The following is a 20,627-nucleotide window of genomic DNA, read 5'->3' as shown; positions in this document are numbered from 1 at the left end:
ACTAGGGGTAAACCTCAGCTTTTCTATGGCCCACCAAAACATTGATGTAAGCAGTTCTCTGGGTCATTCAAAGTACATTTTAGTTATTAGAGGTTTTGTGTGAAAAGGAGGCTTATGACTAAGTACACGCAGCTTATGGTGACATAAAAAAGTAATATGCAAATCAGAGTTTTTATTTGTCTTAGCTACAATGGAAACTTAGACATAGTGTTATCCTCATATAAGGTTTTACAATCAGGCAATGGAAAATCCAGTATGGAATGTAACAATATAATGAAATGAATATTTGCTACTCACCATATAGTTGAAATGTTAAGTCACAGTAAGGCACCACAAAAGGCTGTCAGAAAGTTATCTTTTGGCCTTTGTCAAAAGAAGACAAAAAAACGCACACATGCACAGACAATTCGCGCATACATGACTGCAGTCACACTCTTTTTTTCCTTCCTTCACTGCTAAGTAGTGAATAGCGGTTATCCTTTTCATTATATTGGTTCACAATTAGGCATATTTTCTTCCTAATTTTGCTTTAAGTCACATCATTAGCAGGCAAGTAACAAACTTACTACTGTTGCAACTATATATTAAAAGGCTGTAATATTACGACAATTTTCTGTTCTTTCCTCCCTTAGTCTATGTAGAACTGAAACGTTACCAGATAATACAGCACATAACTTACTCAACAACTTTGTTATAAGCATGGCGATACGCTCCATGCTTGTACACTGTTTCACAAATGGAATCGAGAACCAAGCGCTGAATATCACAGAGACAAGCAGTCAGAGCACCACCAGAATCAGGAAGCCGCATCAATGAAATGGCCTTTCCAACCTGCACTCCCCAATGTTGCACAGGAGCAACATCAGGGCGACTGACAAATTTTTCCAAGTGATCATACTGGCCCAGCCGCCAAAGTGCTTCTGCTTTTTCTGAGAGAATATCTTGTTCTAATTCCGGCCTGCAAGGAGAAATTAAATTACACAAACAGTGAAGGTACTCAATATTTCGTTAGAAATGCAAATTCTTAAAATCAGCTCACATACTTAACAATCATTGTAATAAACTTTTCTTTCACTCTCTAGACCCCTAACAAATCACTGTAGGCCAACTGGAGTGCGAAATTGTGTCGAGTGAATGGATGAGGGAATTGAGTCACGAGTGGGAGAGGCAGTTGGGGAAGAGTGGCTAGTGTTCGAGAGACAGAGTTAGCAGTGCTACAAACAATTGCATCATAAAGTAACACTAATATTAATAATTTCTTTGTAAGTACTCTTTAGTGGAGTAGAAGACAGCACCCGACAGTAAGTTATTTAGTTCTCTCTCAAACCACTATATTACACTATACAGGGTGTTACAAAGAGGTACGGCCAAACTTTCAGGAAACATTCCTCACGCACGAAGAAAGAAAATATGTTATGTGGACATGTGTCCGGAAATGCTTACTTTCCATGTTAGAGCTCATATTATTACTTCTCCGCAAATCGCATTAATCAAGGAATGGAAACACAGATCAACAGAACGTACCAGCGTGACTTCAAACACTTTGTTACAAGAAATGTTCAAAATGTCCTCCGTTAGCGAGGATACATGCATCCACCCTCCGTCGTATGGAATCCCTGATGGGCTGATGCAGCCCTGGAGAATGGCGTATTGTATCACAGCTGTCCACAATACGAGCACGAAGAGTCTCAAATGCCCCCATAAATGAGAATCAAGAGGGTTGAGGTCAGGAGGGCGTGGAGGCCATGGAATTGGTCCGCCTCTACCATCGATCACCGAATCTGTTGTTGAGAAGCGTACGAACACTTTGACTGAAATGTGCAGGAGCTCCACCGTGCATGAACCACATGTGTCGTACTTGTAAAGGCACATGTTCTAGCAGTGCAGGTAGAATATCCTGTATGAAATCATGAAATGAGCATTAGTGGAAGAACGTGGGGCCCAATCAAGACATCACCAACAATGCCTGCCCAAACGTTCACAGAAAATCTGTGTCGATGACGTGATTGCAAAATTGCGTGCAGATTCTTGTTAGACCACACAAGTTGATTGTGAAAATTTACAATTAGATCACGTTGGATGAAGCCTCATTCGTAAATAGAACATTTACACTGAAATGAGGATAGACACATTGTTGGATGAACCATTCGCAGAAGTGTACCCGTGGAGGCCAATCAGCTGCTGATAGTGTCTGCACACGCTGTACATGGTACGGAAACAACTGGTTCTCCTGTAGCACTCTCCATACAGTGACGTGGTCAATGTTACCTTGTACGGCATCAACTTCTCTGATGCTGACATTAGGGTTATCGTCAGCTGCACAAAGAATTGCCTCGTCCATTGCAGGTGTCCTTGTCGTTCTAGGTCTTCCCCAGTCACGAGTCATAGGCTGGAATGTTCCGTGCTCACTAAGACGCCGATCAATTGCTTCGAACGTTTTCCTGTCAGGACACCTTCATTCTGGAAATCTGTCTCGATACAAACATACCGCACCATGGCTATTGCCCCGTGCTAATCCATACATCAAATGGGCATCTGCCAACTCCGCATTTGTAAACATTGCACTGACTGCAAAACCACGTTCGTGATGAATACTAACCTGTTGATGCTACGTGCTGATGTGCTTGATGCTAGTACTGTAGAGCAATGAGTCGCATGTCAACACAAGCACTGAAGTCAACATTACCTTCCTTCAATTGGGCCAACTGGCGGTGAATCGAGGACGTACAGTACATACTGACGAAACTAAAATGAGCTCTAACATGGAAATTAAGCATTTCTGGACACATGTCCACATAACATCTTTTCTTTATTTGTGTGTGAGGAATGTTTCCTGAAAGTTTGGCCGTGCCTTTTTGTAACACCCTGTATCTCTCAAATGGAAAAATCAATTCGAAAAACATAGATTCAGAAAGATGCGGGTTTGCAGTAGTTATACAGAAATGAAGAGGCTTGCACAAGATAGAGTAGCACAGTTAGCTGCATCAAACCAGTCTTCAGACAGAAGACAACAACAACAAGAATAACAGAATTACAAAGAGACAGGCCCTAATGGCAAGTGCTTACCTTCAGAATGAAAAAATTCTTTTTACAGCTGACAGAAACAGAAAATATTAATCTTAGCATTTGGACACCGAATGTTCCTTCTTGCAGGAGGAAATAGAAATTGTTTGCTGCAGTTTGGAACCTAAGGCAGGTCATTCAAAGACTAGGCTGAGAGAAATCCAGATGCTGTGAAGAAGAGGGGAGACAAAGATGAAGGTGGTGTTTGAGTGTGTGTGTGAGAGAGAGAGAGAGAGAGAGAGAGAGAGAGAGAGAGAGAGAGAGAGAGAGAGCACGGGGGTGGGGGGTTAAAACAAGTAACTTGTTACACTTGCTACTAAGAATTTATCCCACAGTGTGAGCGTGATAAATGTAGTCTTAGCGCAACAAAAAATTGCTGATAAATGATTAAAAGGACATGGGCAAGACTATTAAGCACTTTTTCTGATCCCTAAATTCCCTTGCTCCTAACCAAACAATATAACTACTTCGGCACTCTGGGGACCTATCAGCAGCTCACATGGCTGTTGTGCATGCTGAAAATTGTAGTTGCAGATGGACATAATAATGTCACGGTTCAGAGATAGTTACTATTTCTGGAAACACTCTATTCTATTTCCATTACATAGAACAGAAACACTTACCAAAATTAACACAGATCAGAATCATAAAATATAATATCTGCAAAATAAATTGCCATCAATTACAGACAAAATCATAAATATGTTAATACCCACATCTGAAGATGTGATTTTCTTGCAACCTCCCTTACAAGTAAATAGTGCAGTCTATAAAAAATCAGAATCTGTGCAACTTTGATAAATAGAACTTTTCAATACCTTATTGCTGTAACACCTTCTGTAATTTTCATGGCAATAAATGGTTGATCAAGCCGTAAATAACATTTTAAAATTCCTTGTATATTATGGGCATCTATGTGGAATTCTTGTGCCATTTTTTCGTAACATGCAGATGCTTCCTACAGTAAAACAAGTATCAACATTTAGATAATTAATCACAAAATTATATAAGATGTCTGTGAAAACAAGAGGTAATTCTGGTTTACCTGAAGACGACCCATTACTTCATGTGCACGTAATGTTTGGTATAAAGAAGGCTCTTTGCCTTGGATTGCCAATGTGCCAGCAACACCATCCAGATCATTAAGATTTACATATATTTCCTGTAAAAGAATTGATTTGGCCAAAAAAACATAAAAGGATCTAAAAGAGGTGAGTAGAAAGCACAGGAAAAGGAAGCACAATTTTTCCTCTGTTCCTCCAACAAACTCATTCTGTAATAAATATTTATTTGAAATACTCATGATCTATTTCATGCATTAGTCCATTTGACTAGTTGCATAAACCTAAATTTTTGATAACCTTTGAGAAAGTTTAAATATTTCACACTCATTTATAAGTGTAAACATTTTTTATACTCACTTCCAAGTAGGACAAATTGGCTTGTAGATCATTTGGTTGGTTCTTTACATGCGATTCCAGATATTTCAGTGCACAAGCATATTCCCTGCAGAAGAAGTTTCCTTTCGAAATAGACAGTTTTGGAATTTCTTCCAAGAAACCTGCAGCAGCACATGAATACATTACACTCAAATCATAGTTTCTTGCGAGTAATTTTGTGACACTCAAATCTACATTTTGAACATAGTACTCTATAAAAATGGCATGAGGCAGTCTTCCTTCTTTCTAGTATAAAGACAATGATAACCTTAAGTGCTTGGTAGCATTACATAAATGTACTCTTTGATTACTGTGGCAATAAACAGCAAGAAAGACAGAGATACAGTGTCCTATAAGTGGTAAGTAGAATACAAACTGTATGGAAACAGGGAAGACAAATCTATTACGCAAGAGTTCCATTTTCCAGTTGGATCATATATCCACCATTCTGGCAAATAATTTTTACTGAAAACTGGTGTTGTAGATCTGCAGTAAAAGTTGTGTAAGGGTGGACGAGTATATTGTGTAGGTTAGGTGGACAGCGGGATACCACTGTGGTGGGGATGGGAAGGATAGTTGGCACGATATTTCTCATTTCAGGGCATGACAATATGCAGTCGAAACCCTGGCAGAGAATGTAATTCAGTTGCTCCAGTCCTGGGTGGCCTTGAGTCCACCACTGTTTTGAACCACAAGGATTACCTGGCAGAAGGACTCCACCAGCTGTCAGATACGTCCACCAACAAACCTTGCCAAAGTGACCTCATTCTAGAAATCCAGCAGGAGCTCCACTAGCTGCTCAAATCCTTAGGCCCATCACAGAACCTCTCCCAGAAGTTCATCTCTCTGCTCACCCCTAGCACTCCCTGCAGTGCTACCTTCTACATGCTTCCTAAAGTCCATAAGTCTAACTAACCAGGACGCCCTATTGTGGTCAGTTACTTTGCCCCCTCTGAGAAAATCTCTGCTCTCATAGACAAACATCTTCAATCTATTAACCGGAACTTACCCTCCTATATAAAAGATACCAACCATTTCTTCCACCAACTTTCCACAGTTCCTGCCCCTTGCCAGACAGTGCCCTGCCCATCATTTTTGATGCCACCTCCCTTTAAACTAACATTCCTAATGCCCATGGCCTTACCACTATTGAAAACTACCTTTCTCAATGCCCGACAGATCCCAAACCAACAACCTCCTTCCTAATCGCCACCATCAACAATACCCTAACTCACAATTACTTTTCCTTTCAATGCATTTCCTACAAACAAATCCGAGGTACAACCATGGGCACCCACATGGCACCATCCTATGCCAACCTATTCATGGCCCATCTAGAGGAACACTTCCTAAAAAACAGAATCCTAAATCCCTCACCTAGTTCAGATTCAGTGAAGACATCTTTGCGATCTGTATCGAGGGTGAGGACACCCTATCCACATTCCTCTAGAACCTCAACTTCTCCCCCAGTTGCTTCACCTGGTCCTACTCAACCCAACAAGCCATCTTTCTAGATGTTGACCTCCATCTCAAAGATGGCTACATCACTACCTCTGTCCACATTAAACCTACTAACCACCACCAATAACTCCACTTTGACAGCTGCCACACATTCTGTACCAAGAAGTCCCTTCCATACAGCTTAGCCAACCAAGGTTGTCGCATCTGCTGTGACGAGCGGTCCCTCTCAAAATATACCAAGTGCCTCACTGAAATCTTCACAGACCGTAAAAATCCCCCCAACCTTGTACAAAAACATATCTTCCATGCCTTATCTTTCCAGCCTCCCACCACCTCCCAAAGTCCCACTGTCCACCTGCTCACTATCCTTCCCACCCCTCCTACAGTGGTATTCCGCCGCCCACTGAACCTACACAATATACTCATCCATTTTAATACAACCCCTGCTCCCAACTCCTTACCTCATGGCTCATACCCCTGTAACAGAAATAGATGCAAGATCTGTCCAATACATAATCACACCAGCACCTACTCCAGTCCAGTCACAAACATCACCTATCCCATCATAGGCAGGGCTACCTAAGAAACCAGTGTGATCTACAAGCTAAGCTGCACAACACTGTGCTGCATTCTGTGTGGGCATGACAACGAACAAGCTGTCTGTCCGCGTGAATGACCACCGACACACTATGGCCAAGAAACAAGTGGACCATCCTGTTGCTGAACACGCCGCCAAACACGACATACTTCATTTCAATGACTGTTTCACAGCCTGTGTCATATGGATCCTTCCCATCAACACCAGCTTTTCTGAATTGTGCAGATGGGAACTTTTCCAGGAATACATCCTATGTTCCCGTAACCCTCCTGGCCTCAACCTTCATTTGTCACTCTACTCACCTACCCAGCCCCTTTCATGTTCCCATTCCTGCTCTAGACAGCCGCCATTACACCAGCCTACCCAGGCTATTTACTTCTCTCCTTTAGAGCTACCCCCCCCTCCCTCCCCAACTCCTCCCTGCCCTCCATCTACCCTACAGCACTTCACTGATCGCCAGCCCCACCATACTATCTCTCCCCCTTTCCAACCCAGCCTCCTCCTTATCCCTTCCCAGTCCCCACTCCCATCACGCACTGGTGCTGCTGCTCGCTGTGTGGTTTCAGTTGCCTGAGACTGCAGTCGTGTGTGTGTGTGTGTGTGTGTGTGTGTGTGTGTGTGTGTGTGTGTGTGTGGGTGTGTGTGGGTGTGTGTGGGTGGGTGTGTGTGGGTGTGTGTGGGTGCGCGCGGCATTTGTTGTTGACAAAAGCCTTAATGGCCAAAAGATTTATTCGTGACAGTCTTTTTGTTTTGCCTGTCTGCAACTAAGCATCTCCGTTAGTTTCCTTTTCATAATATTGTTATTCTAATGTTTTACAAGTTTCTCATAATTTCGATTAACTACATTTCATTTTTATAATGACATGGGTGTTCTAATGAACTGCTAACAATCAGAAACTTTTATTTTATTAACAATGTATCCCCAAAATTTTGTGTTCCATATAAAGTAAATGACGATTTCAAAGCTCATGTACTACTATGGAGAGGGTCCCTGACAATATAAGAATTCCCGTAATACACAAAATGATTTATTAGAATTCAAATGCAGTATAGAAGAGGCCTGCAGTTAGGAAGGAGATTTCACACATACGTTCTACTTTATATATGTAACAGGTAACCCACATATAACTGGTCATTATTCAATTTACTAATAGGCAAGTTTTGAAGTTTTACGTTCATTTTTAATTTTCACTTTTTTAGCTACATTCTTTGTTATTCATTGTAAAACACATCTGCTGGCAATACCTTTTGTCTTGAATCTCAATCACTTGAAACAGTTAAACAATGTGGACATAAGCAGTGAGTGGAAGGTAATGTGAAGCTTTCGTCTCCACTGTTGTGGAGACAAGCCATTCCTTGAAACTGAAGTGCAAACAGCAAACATATAACGAAATTTTAATATGTTTGGAGAAATTCTCAAACTCAACAACAAACGGCAGCAAAATTGTGACCAGCCTCCCCTTTTTCTCCTAAGTTGGTTGGGTTCTTCAAAATTCAATATATGATTTCACAATATTCTATCCAGCTGTTTCAAATGGCTCTAAGCACTATGGAACTTAACATCTGAGGTCATCAGTCCCCCAGACTTAGAACTACTTAAACCTACCTAACCTGAGGACATCACACACATCCATGCCCAGACAGGATTCAAACCTGCGACCATACCAGCAGCGCAGTTCTGGACTAAAGTGCCTAGAGCTGCTCGGCCACAGAGGCCTGGTATCCAGCTGTTTATTTCCAACAGTACTAAAAGTGGCATATTTTCAGTATGAGCAAAAAAGTTCAATCATCAAATTCTTTGTTACAGAGAGTATAGTGCTATGCTAAAATCATTTCATATTCTCATTTGGGTACAGAATCTCTCTTCTCATCCATCAACAGCAATTAAAAATGTGAGTGGCGGAGTATATATGTGACAGAATTAATAATAATGACTTTCACAAGGAAATTTACAACTATTATCTCAGTTGAAATTGTTATGAAAGTAAACGATAAAATACTGAAAGAGTAGCAGACCAAAGAATGGGAGACCCCTAGCACTTTCAGCATGTCAGACAACTGTTTGAGGTGAATTTTACAGATATAGAAACTTTTGTATAAGCAAGGAGCCGAAGTTACTCTTAGCAGACCAAAAATGTGAGTAAAAGAAAATTTCTCTTGCTCTGATCGTTTCCAAAAAGAGTAAAACAAATTTTGAGTGAAACTATTTTACTGTGCATGACATTTATTCATTGTAACACAACACAAATTAAATGGGAGTCAAAACAGTAAGCAGATGCTGGCTCCTTAGCACTTAAATAAGGACAATTGGTTTCATCTGTAAGGAATATAACAGGGTTAAAGTTTTGTGATGCTGCAGTGATTTTATTCCCTGAATTTGACTTCCTCTGTCTCCTTCTGAAACTCTTCCTCCCTGATCACCACTTCTGGGAGGGGTGGAGTGGAGAAGAGGGGAGTGGGCAGAGTGGGAGTGGATTCCACACAGAACCTTTAAAAATCATGTCCCTTTGGTGATTAGGTTATTAGAGATGGAGCACAAGTTTAAAAAAAGTGAATGAAATTTGTGGTGACCTTTTCAAGGAAACCATGATAGCATTTTTCTCAAGCAGTATATGGAAACTGGAGAAAAACTAAATCTAGAAGGCTGGATGAGGATCTCTACCATCTTCCTCCCAAATAAGTCCAGTGTATTCTTACTGTGCCACCTGTGCAGAAACCTCTCAAAGAACAATGGCGGCAACTGGTCACTGATGTGAGAATGCACAAATTATCACGGAGACAAAATGGAGAACAATAATGTTTTAGAAATAATGTGTTGGTACTTTGACCATTAGTCAAACAATTTCTCAGACAACTCAGTAGAAATAAAACAGATACAACACTGGTAATGTAAGCCTTACCATGGTAATTTTTATGGATCTCTGTAATAAATGAGCTGAAATCAGTTATCAGTATGATAAACTAAACTAGATATGCAAATAGTCAAATATTTGTGATATTCTACTTATAAAAAAGGAAAAGTAATGAAACCTAGAATGAATTCCTGTAAATTATTTTTCTTACTTGAAACTTTCTGGTATGCATGATCATCAGAATTGGCACTATGGGCAGCTTTCCATTCACGAAGCCAATGAGCTAAAAAATCTAGCAATGAATACATAACACGGCAGGCACGTATGTGCTCTTGTTCGCGAGGTCCTTGACTGTGCATTCCCGGACGTCGACGAGGATGCAGCAAGATAGTTCTGTGTTCCACTTCATCTGACATAGTTTGTGGTAGAGTGTTCTGAACTAGTGTTCGCACTTCATATAGGATTGTTTCACGCTGCACAGTGTTACATGCAATAAGAGCATGCACTGTAAAAAAAGAAGTATGTACAATGAGAAATAATGAAACAAAATTAAGTAGGCAATTTAGCATGCACTAACAGTTCTGTGATTATTCTACATCAACAAAAATGTAGAGTCTGATGGGATGAAATTAAGGGTGACGTACAAACAAATGTTGTTACAATTAAAAACACGCAACAAATCACTTAGCTCTAAACACAATTTTTCACAACTTAATATACAGAGTGTTGAATAAAAATGGGCATTATGCTTTTGGTGTATGTGCGGATGGATGTGTGTGTGTGTGTGTGTGTGTGTGTGTGTGTGTGTGTGTGTGTGTGTGTGCGCGAGTGTACACCTGTCCTTTTTTTCCCCTAAGGGAAGTCTTTCCGCTCCCGGGATTGGAATGACTCCTTACCCTCTCCCTTAAAACCCACATCCTTTCGTCTTTCCCTCTCCTTCCTGAAGAAGCAACCATCAGTTGCGAAAGCTAGTAATTCTGTGTGTGTGTTTGTGTGTTTTGTTCATGTGCCTGTCTGCCGGCGCTTTCCCATTTGGTAAGTCTTGGAATCTTTGTTTCAGCTGTTTTGAATATTTAGTTTATGGCTGACAGTCGAAAATGTTATTTGTGTTTTAAACCACTCAGTGAATTTTTACTTTTGAGAAAGACGGATCAAAGAATTAACATTAAATTTTGCTTGAAAAATGGAATAAAGTGCAACATAGCATTTGAAATGTTGATTGCAGCTTTTGGTAAATCTACTGCGAGTAGGACAAGAGTTTATTAGTGGTATAAGTGGAGGAGGAGGAGATTAGTGTTTAACGTCCTGTCGACAACGAGGTCATTTGTGACGGAGCGCAAGCTCGCGTGAGAGAAGGATGGGGAAGGAAATCGGCCTTGCCCTTTCAAAGGAACCATCTCAGCATTTGCCTGAAGCGATTTAGGGAAATCATGGAAAACCTAAATCAGGATGGCCGGAGACGGGATTGAACCGTCGTCCTCCCGAATGCGAGTCCAGTGTGCTAACCACTGAGAATGGTATAAGTATTTCAAAGAAGACTGAGGAGGTACTGAAGATGAATACCACATTGGACACTGTAGCACATCAATTACTGGCAACATTGTGGAAGAAGTAAAGAAAATAATCCTGGAAAATTGCTGAATCATGATCAGAAAGGTTGTTGATGATCTCAGCTTATCCTGTAGCTCACGCAAGTAATTTTTTTCAGATTTTTGGGCATAAAAGCAAAGTTTGTTCTGAATTGCTGAATTTATACCAAAAATGGTGTCGCACAGTCACCACTCATGAATTCTTGAATGAAGTCGACAATGTTCCATAACTTCCAAAGAGAGTTACAAAAGGTGACAAAACATGGGTATATGCATATAATGCCGAAACCAAGGCCCAATCATCCCAATGAAAACTGCCTGAAAAGACAAGACCAGAAAAAATTTGACAAGTTCGATCACATGTGAAGGTTCTTCTCACTGTTTTCTTCGATTGCAATGGAATAGTGCATCACGAGTGCCCACCCTTGGTTGTACGGTCAGTACGGAATAATATCTGGAAGTTATGCAGTTTGCACAAAGAAAAACGAAGAAAACAACCAGTGGCAAAGCAACTTGTAGAAACTGTGTCATGATAATGCTCCCACTCACACCTAAATGATTGATTGTGATTTTTGGCAAAAAAACAAGAGCATTACATTATCTCAGCCTCTGCAATTGCTGGACATGTTCCCAATGACTTCTTTCTATCCCTGAGGTTGAAGAGAACCATGAAAGGATGATGTTTTGCCACCACTGATGAGATAAAACCAGAATGCAGAAGGAGCTAAAGACCATAACGAAATGTGAGTTCCAGAAGATTGGAAAAAGCACAGCCACAGTGTGTATATTATCTGCAGAGAATTAGTTTGAAGAGGACAAAGTTGACATGGTTGAATAAATACAGATTCTTTAAGAAAAACAAAAAATCCTGTCACTTTTTGATCACACCTTATTTATAACCAATGCAGAAAAAGTAAAATCAGTGGAAAATATTTTGTGTATTCATCAGTTTTTACAGTTAGAATATTCTAAGAACTATTTTTAGTGCTAACTAAATTACAAAAAAATAATTAAAACCATTATTTAAGAACTTACGCAAAATGTAAGGGAGCAAGTAAAGTGCAGTTGTCAAGTCTCTCTTCACAATCAGTGCACAAGCATCAAAAATCTTTCTACACTTCCTCTCTGTCACAAAGCTAATCATTTTGAAGGCCCAGCAGTACAACCAAGTGTGAAGGTTTCTCCCATACTTTGACCTTTAAGACAGAGAAACAATAACCAGTAATTTCAAAATCATTGTTTTATATCCATTCACAAAAGTTCAATTTTTAGGTGTGGCCTAGAGGTGAATCACCCACCTTATCCTACTGAACTGAAGTACGACAAAAGTGGTTATCTAGTAAGCCTTTATTCTTTTCTTTTGACATGGTAAAATATTTTCATAATCCTTGTTAAAATAGTCTTGAAATTTAGTAAATAATTCTTTTAATGGGTATTATTTATGAATTAACTGCTGAGTTTCTGCCTAAAAAAGTTATCAAAATTCACATTCACAGACAACAATGATTCTGTTACATATAATTCTCAATCTATTTTTGTTCCATTAACATTACCTATGTATACAGCAACAAACAGCACTGTTGCACACAAATAACTACAGTTTACCTAGACAACTTTCATTTCCTATAGCCATTTACACATTTTATATGTAGGATGTAGCCTTACTTCTGATGGATTCTTGTGTCTTAACCAATACACAATCATTCTCACTCATATATTGTGTCTTAACTGCTACATGAACACTCACTCAAATATAAAGTTGGCACTGGCATTCAAGCTACTGATATATTGATCTCAAGTCCATAGCTTTAATTACATATATAATTTTTCCTATTCATGGCGGAATGATACAGAAACAGGTGATACATGTTTTGAAGAGATAAACACTTTTGCTTGACTGCAAAACAGGATTTATTATTTTATAGTTTGCCAGTAATATGTTTCATCTTGTTTAAGGCATTTCAGATAGGCTGGTACAACAGGAGTTAAACACATAGACTGCCATCCATATAAATGTCTTACATTTAAAATATATAAAAGACCTCAACAGGCAACTGACCTTGTCGAGTTGTGATAAACTTCATGCAATTCCCTTGTAGAAAATACAGCACAGCCCAAAAGACAACATTATTTGCAAGGCCAGAACATGTACAATGACATATCTTACATGTTTACATTTTGTGACGAATTTCTGTAGGCCTGATCCATTTTTGGTGTCTTCTGGACTGTGCTATATAGTCTACAAGAACACAGTGTAAACTCTCTTAACAATTGATAAGGTCAACTACCTATTGATGTCTTTTACCTATTTTAAGTGTGACTCCTCATGTACTCCATGCTGTTTTATATCAGGGCACCATTAACATATTGACAATGGCATTTGCGGCTAAGGCATTTGCATCTATGGCAGCCTTTGTGTTGAAAACCTGTTGTGCTAGCCAATCTGAAGGTGCCTTAAACAAGGTGAAATGCACTACAGGCAAAATAAACAACAATGAAGCCTCTCTTGTAGCCAAGACTGTTTATCTCAACAACAAAAAATGTATTTACAGAGTATCGGTTTTATATTACATCAAGATCTGATGATAAAACAAACCATTATTTGTTACCAATTCTGATCAAAATGACCATCACCATTTAATATAAAATACTTACAAGCTGTGGGCCATCACTTGCACAACACATATTTGCCAAAGTACCATCTGTCTCTATTTCTCAAAGAAAGCAATTATTACAAACTTTTTGTTTGAAAGGCATTCTTACAAGGAAACAACATGGCAATCGCATTTTTGTAATTTTTTATATGGTACATCAAGTTCAGAACTTAAATATCAATCTCAAAATGCTATTATACACAACCCTCAAATCTCCTCAAGAAAATTGTCTTTAAGTTTTCCAAGTGACTTTAGCACTGTAAATGAAAGTGGATTTCACACACACACACACACACACACACACACACACACACACACACCACACCACACCACACCACACCACACACACACACACACACACACACACACACACACACACACACACACACACACACCAATCATCTGATCTAGACCCTTGCAATTTCTTCCTAGTCTTGAAAATGAAACTGAAGTTGAAAGTGTGCTGTTTTGACTCTATAGAAGAGATTCAAGTAGAATTTCAAATAATTTTGAATATGATTCAGCCAGCACACTTTCAACATCGCTTCCAACAATAGATAAATTGCTGTAAGCATTGCACACAAGTGAAAAGGGGATTACTTTGAGGGTGACTGGAAATCAAAGTGTAAAGTAAGTTTTCTGATTTATACAGGGACAATCTCAGAAATTTTGGGTAGTACTTGAGGCTTCATGCAAACAGACTTACATGGAGAAACCAACTTATTAGTGTACATGAATTTTCCATCCCTGTGCTACCGTCCAAGTTCAGAATTATGCACTGGTCCAAACAAATATTATACTGTTTGCAGTATCACAGATGAACACAAGAAACAAAATACTTGTTTTACAATGTGCTGTATAAAGAATGAAACATGTACCATAGGGAAAAGATAGCAGCAAAGCAAAAGGGCAAAGAGACATAATGTCAACATACAGAATCTATCTAAAAATATTTCAGCAACAACACCAAAACTGAATCGATCACTGCAGAAAATGAATAAGTCAGGGAAATAAAGAAGATTAGTTAAGAGTGTCATAGCTTTCTGTGTACTTGTAGGCACATTTCTGTGCATGAATGACATGCATCTGTTAATTTCAAACCCGAACAGACTACTACAGACAACCAGGCAACTTGGCCATTTCATGAATGGGTTAAGTCAGCGATCTGTCTCCTTCCTGTGCTAAATTAACTAAAGAGCATGCATACAACAGCCAATAAGGTAAGTTATGAGGAAATGGCAGACAAAGTGGATGTAGCAGGAAATTCACAGTAATAACAATGTTTGATTAGTGGTAAATGTATGTGTAATGGAAGTGATTGCCATAGGAATGTATTCAAGAACAGCAAAGTGAAGGGTATGCAACAATGTCAATTGTGCTGGAAAAACAGTATCAAGTCATAAAACAGGAGAATCATGTGGATAAGTAGCAAACTGAATATGAACATAGGACTGTATCTAGACTTTGAACACATTTCACGAGTGGTTACAGCTGTCTTTTGTAATACTAGAATAGCTTAAGGCAATATTAAGGTGTATGATTTGATCATTTCAGATGCAAAAGAATGTGTTTTCAGAGGCTACAGGAAGAATGTTTCACACATGCAATTAAAACAATGAAACTGTTCACCAACAAAGACCATCGAGGTCAGAGTGAGCAATCATAAAGAAAGGTTCTAATAAATATCGTATCATTAAGAGTGACAATGCAGAGGCAGAACTGTGTAAGAAAACATTGCTAGTCTGTACAGTGTATGGATATAGCAAGTTCATCTACTGTGTAATTTACTCTTCAGGAAGAATCTCCGAAAGACGGAAGAGGGTTGAATGAAAACTGGAATACTAACTAGCAGAAAAATTACATACATATTACCAGGACAATAATGTAAGTTATCTGGATGCTCACCTCAACGTAAAAATAATGTACAACCTCTTTGTTGCAAAAGACTCTAAAGTGTGTGTGTGTGTGCAGTATTTGTGAGAAGTCAGACGTTCAAGAGTTAAAACAAAAAATTCAAATTTATGTGAATCTGTCAAGAGAGCAACAGTTGGAGAACTTTTGGCTCATTAACATTGTGGTAAGAAATTTTATTCTAAATGCAATAACTGCGGGAAAAATGTGAAGAATGAGATTAAGTACTATGAATATGCTTCAGTTTTATTCAGACCATTCCATTGCTGCATAGATCAGTGGAAGGAATTTTTTATGATAGGCAATTATGGTTGAAAATTTAATATTCATAAGATTAAAGATAATAAGGCATTTTCTATTCATATTATGAAAACACTGGCGGTATTACTCTCCAGATGAGGTATGTTCATTCCTGCTTCATTACATTCACAGTAACATCCCAACACTTTGAAATAAACCATTCAACATTTTAATTATTGTTGCACAGGGGGTAAGAGTTTGATGATGATTATGATGAAGATGATAATTATGTAGTCCCATACTCCTTGACAGAGTGTAGGAGAACGATGAGGGAGACCTGCACCGCCGTACTAGGCAAGGTCCTAATGGAGGTGATTTGCCATTGCCTTCCTCCGACCGTAGTGAGGATGAATGATGATGATGATGATGATGATGATGATGATGATGATGATGATGAAGATGACACAACAACACTCAGTCATCTCGAGGCAGGTGAAAATCCCTGACCCCACCGGGAATCCAGGACCCCAAGCTCAGGTAGCAAGAACACTACCTCGAGACCACAAGCTGCGGATGGTAAGAGTTTATAAATTGTAATAAGTCAACACTTGTAATAATAATATTATAAATTAAAGTTTACTCAATATAAAAACAGAAAATTCCAATTTATGTGCTCGAAAAATAATGGCAGTACTGCTGTCACATGCAAAACAGTGAATGGATTTCAAGCTTTAAAGCAGATGTTTCTCCACATGGACAAGAAAAGAAAATATTAATAGAGAATGATCTCCAGATTTTATAAAACAAAAAGGGTTGTCCGGAATTTTTATCTTGAATCACTCTATTTCCTATCCACAAGCCTAGTTTCAAATAAAACAACCCTTAGTTCTCCTAGGTTTTCAGAAAGGCTTTTGAACAGAAAATGCTATATACGCTTTCACTGATCAAATATTAAATGCTCTGAATAACCGGACATCACCCATTGGTATTTTTTGTGATCTCTCAAAGGCCTTTGACTGTGTAAATCATGGAATTCTTTTAGATAAGCTACATCATTATGGTTTGAGGGGGCAATGCACAAATGGTTTAATTCATACTTAACTGGAAGAATGCAGAAAGTTGAAATAAGTGGTTCATGTAATATTAATACAACAGCTGATTCCTCAAACTGGGGGGCTATCAAGCACGGGGTCCACAGGGTTCGGTCTTAGGTCCTTTACTGTTCTTGATATACATTAATGACTTACCATTCCATATTGATGAGGATGCAAAGTTAGTTCTTTTTGCTGATGATACAAGTATAGTAATAACATCCAAAAACCAAGAACTAAGTGATGTAATTGTAAATGATGTTTTTCACAAAATTATTAAGTGGTTCTCAGCAAACGGACTCTCTTTAAATTTTGATAAAACACAGTATATACAGTTCCGTACAGTAAATGGCACAACTCCAGTAATAAATACAGACTTTGAACAGAAGTCTGTAGCTAAGGTAGAATTTTCAAAATTTTTAGGTGTGTCCATTGATGAGAGGTTAAACTGGAAGCAACACATTGATGGTCTGCTGAAACTTCTGAGTTCAGCTACGTATGCTATTAGGGTTATTGCAAATTTTGGTGATAAGAATCTCAGTAAATTAGCTTACTATGCCTACTTTCATTCACTGCTTTCGTGTGGTATTATATTCTGGGGTAATTCATCGTTGAGTAGAAAAGTATTCATAGCTCAAAAATGTGTAATCAGAATAATTGCTGGAGCCCACCCACGGTCATCTTGCAGACATCTATTTAAGGATCTAGGGATCCTCACAGTAACCTCACAGTATATATATTCACTTATGAAATTTGTTGTTAATAATCCAGCCCAGTTCAAAAGTAATAGCAGGAGAAAGGATGATCTTCACTATGCAGGGTTAAATCTGACTTTGGCACAGAAGGGGGTAAATTATGCTGCCACAAAAGTCTTTGGTCACCTACCAAACAGCATCAAAAGCCTGACAGATAGTCAACCAACATTTAAAAATAAATTAAAAGAATTTCTAGATGACAACTCCTTCTACTCATTGCCTGAATTTTTAGATATAAATTAAGGGAGGGAAAAAAACTAACTTAAGCATTAGTGTCATGCAATATTTTGTGTAATGTAATATCTTGTACAGACATCTTTCATTAACATGACACGTTCCACATCATTACGAAGTGTCGTATTCATGATCTATGGAACAAGTATTAATCTAATCTAATCAAGTTCATTCATTAATTCGACACCCTGTTCTGCCGTCTTTTAACTGATGATAAAAAGATAAGACTTCTTTTTTTATTTTGAATAAAGCAAAACATTCTAAAACCTCACTGTTATCAGGAACGATGATTACAGGCCCTGATCATCAAACATAAGCCATTTGCATTCAAAGACAACAATTGGATTGTTTTTGTTTATTTAATATTATTGGCATTTGGTGTACATATTATCCAGCTGTAACTCATTTAATTTAGCAGAACATCTGGTAATTACAACAAATTCTTGTTAATACATGCAGAGCATGGATTCATTAAAATCAGGGATAAGTGTAGACTGTGAACTATGACCTTTGCAAAGAGATTTACTTAATTGTTTTATAGAATGTTTTGAAACGTTGTAACACAGATAAAGTTGGTAAAGATCCAACTGTTGCAGCTCAAAAAACCTTCTACAATATGTTTGTAAGATGAATGTTTGTTCAACTCCATACTGCAAGTGTGTCAGATACGATAGCACACTTACCGAATCAGATACGGCCAGGATCTTGTTCAGCCCACACTGCATGGTGAACTGGGGAGCTAGTATGATGGCCATTGCCTAATCTCTAAAAAGCGACATGATCTAAGGTACAAGACATGATTGTTGTGACTCATTATCAGAAGAAAAGAAGATGCTATACAGATTTGGTTGACCAATAAGTTTTGACCTGCCAGTAAATCACATATGGATAAGGCTTTTGTGTAGGGGTCATAGGGAAGTGTTCCTGCTGAGTACCAGTTACTATTCAGCAGTGTGCATTCCGTGGCTTTGCCAAATTCCACTTCAAGGAACGTGAGGCACTGGCGAGCACTATAACAGCTCATGTTGCCTAGCTGCCTGGGTGTGGAACACAAGAAGGCTGCGGGCTGAGTGCCAGATGCAGAGTTTTTCCTGAGGCTGAAGCATGAGCATTTGACTGAAGAAAGGAAATGACTCACTGCCAGCTAAGGCAGATGAAACTAAAGATGTATGTTACATTATCCAATGAGCCTATACTACAGACCCTATAAATATGATACAGAAAAACCAAATAGTGGCATGGGATAAGATCATTGCAGCTTCAAGCATAAATCTAGGTTAAATATTAAGGAAGTTACAATTCTTTTAATTTTGTCAGTTCTTAAAATCGACAACTGAAACCCTGAAGTGATCTGATCATATGAAGTCTAAAATGAAAGCTGATGACAACAGTAAACACTACAACACACTAATTTTTAAATACTGCATGTGTGTAAAGAATTACGGATAAGTTTATTAATATTTTACATGCAAGTGTGCCGATACTACAAATCCTCCAGTTACAGGTAGTATGAAGGCAAGACTAGTTTCCAAGATCCTTGCCTATTCTTCCTAGTGGATGAGTAGCCACAATTTTTTATATCATATGGGTTTGATGAATAATTATTTAAATGGTCAATAACAAAACTGTATAAAATCACTATGAAGGCTGAATTTCAATGAATAAACATAAATAAATAAATAAATAAAAGGCATTCCATCTAAAGAGGGACACATTCTTCAAACTGACCATATGTATTTATAATTTTGCATAATTTTGTCACACTGCAAAATCGGATGCAAGGATGCCCCACGAATTTTGTTAACAATTTGTTTAATACTTTGTTGTTATTTTCATACTACATCATGAAATGACTGCAATAATTTTAAATGTAACGTAACATCTTATATGTATATGCAGTTAGATTTAGGTGCGATTGGTTGTCATTGTTTAATTGTTTACTTGGATTCAGTACAATATGATGTCACAGAAAGTGTTTTTTGCAGGGTAATAGAGCTGTTATGACCACTTGCTGGCATTAGTCAACTAATCAGGCAGCAGCAGCTGGATGAGACACAAGCAGCAACAGGGAAGTAACCGATTTTGTCACTTTTACAAGTTCCTAACCAAGAGCGAATTGTGTAGATTCATTTGTGTGCTTTGATAGTTTAAAATCTACAGTTTCTGCACGTTAATTTTAATATTTAATAGATACAGTCTTCACATTTTCATTTGCATAGGAAAATAAACTGATTTTGCGATATATTACAAGTTACTAATTAGTAGTGAATTATTTAGCCTCACCGGAGTGCTTTGGCAGCTCAGTTTTTGAATCTCTGTGTGTTAATGTAATTTATTAGACATAGTTCTTGCACTTTCCTCCATACCTACAGTAGAGTTCCGTAATGTGGGAATGACCAGCAACAAACTGTCCATTCACATGAACGGACACAGGCAGACAGTGTTTGTTGGTAATGAGGATCACCCTGTGGCTAAACATGCCTTGGTGCACAGCCAGCACATCTTGGCACAGTGTTACACCGTCCGGGTTATCTGGATACTTCCCACTGACACCAACCTATCAGAACTCCGGAGATGGGAAGTTGCCCTTCAATATATCCTTTCTTCCCATTACCCACCTGGCCTCAACCTCCGCTAATTTCAAGTTACCGCCCCTCGTACATCACTTGTCACTCAACAACATCTTTGCCTCTGTACTTCCGCCTCGACTGACATCTCTGTCCAAACTCTTTGCCTATAC

At 38.5% G+C, this 20,627-nt stretch overlaps 1 protein-coding gene across 2 annotated transcripts in view; it reads right to left on the bottom strand.

Annotated features, from left to right (window-relative positions):
* The window catches only part of LOC126334727 (serine/threonine-protein kinase ATR-like), a 402,997-nt gene that overhangs the window by 133,446 nt on the left and 248,924 nt on the right, over positions 1-20,627 (bottom strand). For both annotated transcript variants that reach the window (XM_049997265.1, XM_049997266.1), the window contains exons 24-29: positions 12,038-12,198; positions 9,625-9,918; positions 4,485-4,624; positions 4,109-4,225; positions 3,882-4,021; positions 680-958 (exon numbers count right to left, since the gene is read on the bottom strand). In XM_049997265.1, coding sequence (XP_049853222.1) covers positions 680-958; positions 3,882-4,021; positions 4,109-4,225; positions 4,485-4,624; positions 9,625-9,918; positions 12,038-12,198 — 1,131 coding nt within the window. The remainder of the gene's footprint in view (positions 1-679; positions 959-3,881; positions 4,022-4,108; positions 4,226-4,484; positions 4,625-9,624; positions 9,919-12,037; positions 12,199-20,627) is intronic.

Source organism: Schistocerca gregaria, chromosome 2, assembly GCF_023897955.1.
Source record: "Schistocerca gregaria isolate iqSchGreg1 chromosome 2, iqSchGreg1.2, whole genome shotgun sequence".
NCBI lineage: Eukaryota > Metazoa > Arthropoda > Insecta > Orthoptera > Acrididae > Schistocerca > Schistocerca gregaria.
The sequence above is the reverse complement of the archived record's forward strand: the minus strand, read 5'-3'. Positions and strand labels throughout refer to the sequence as shown.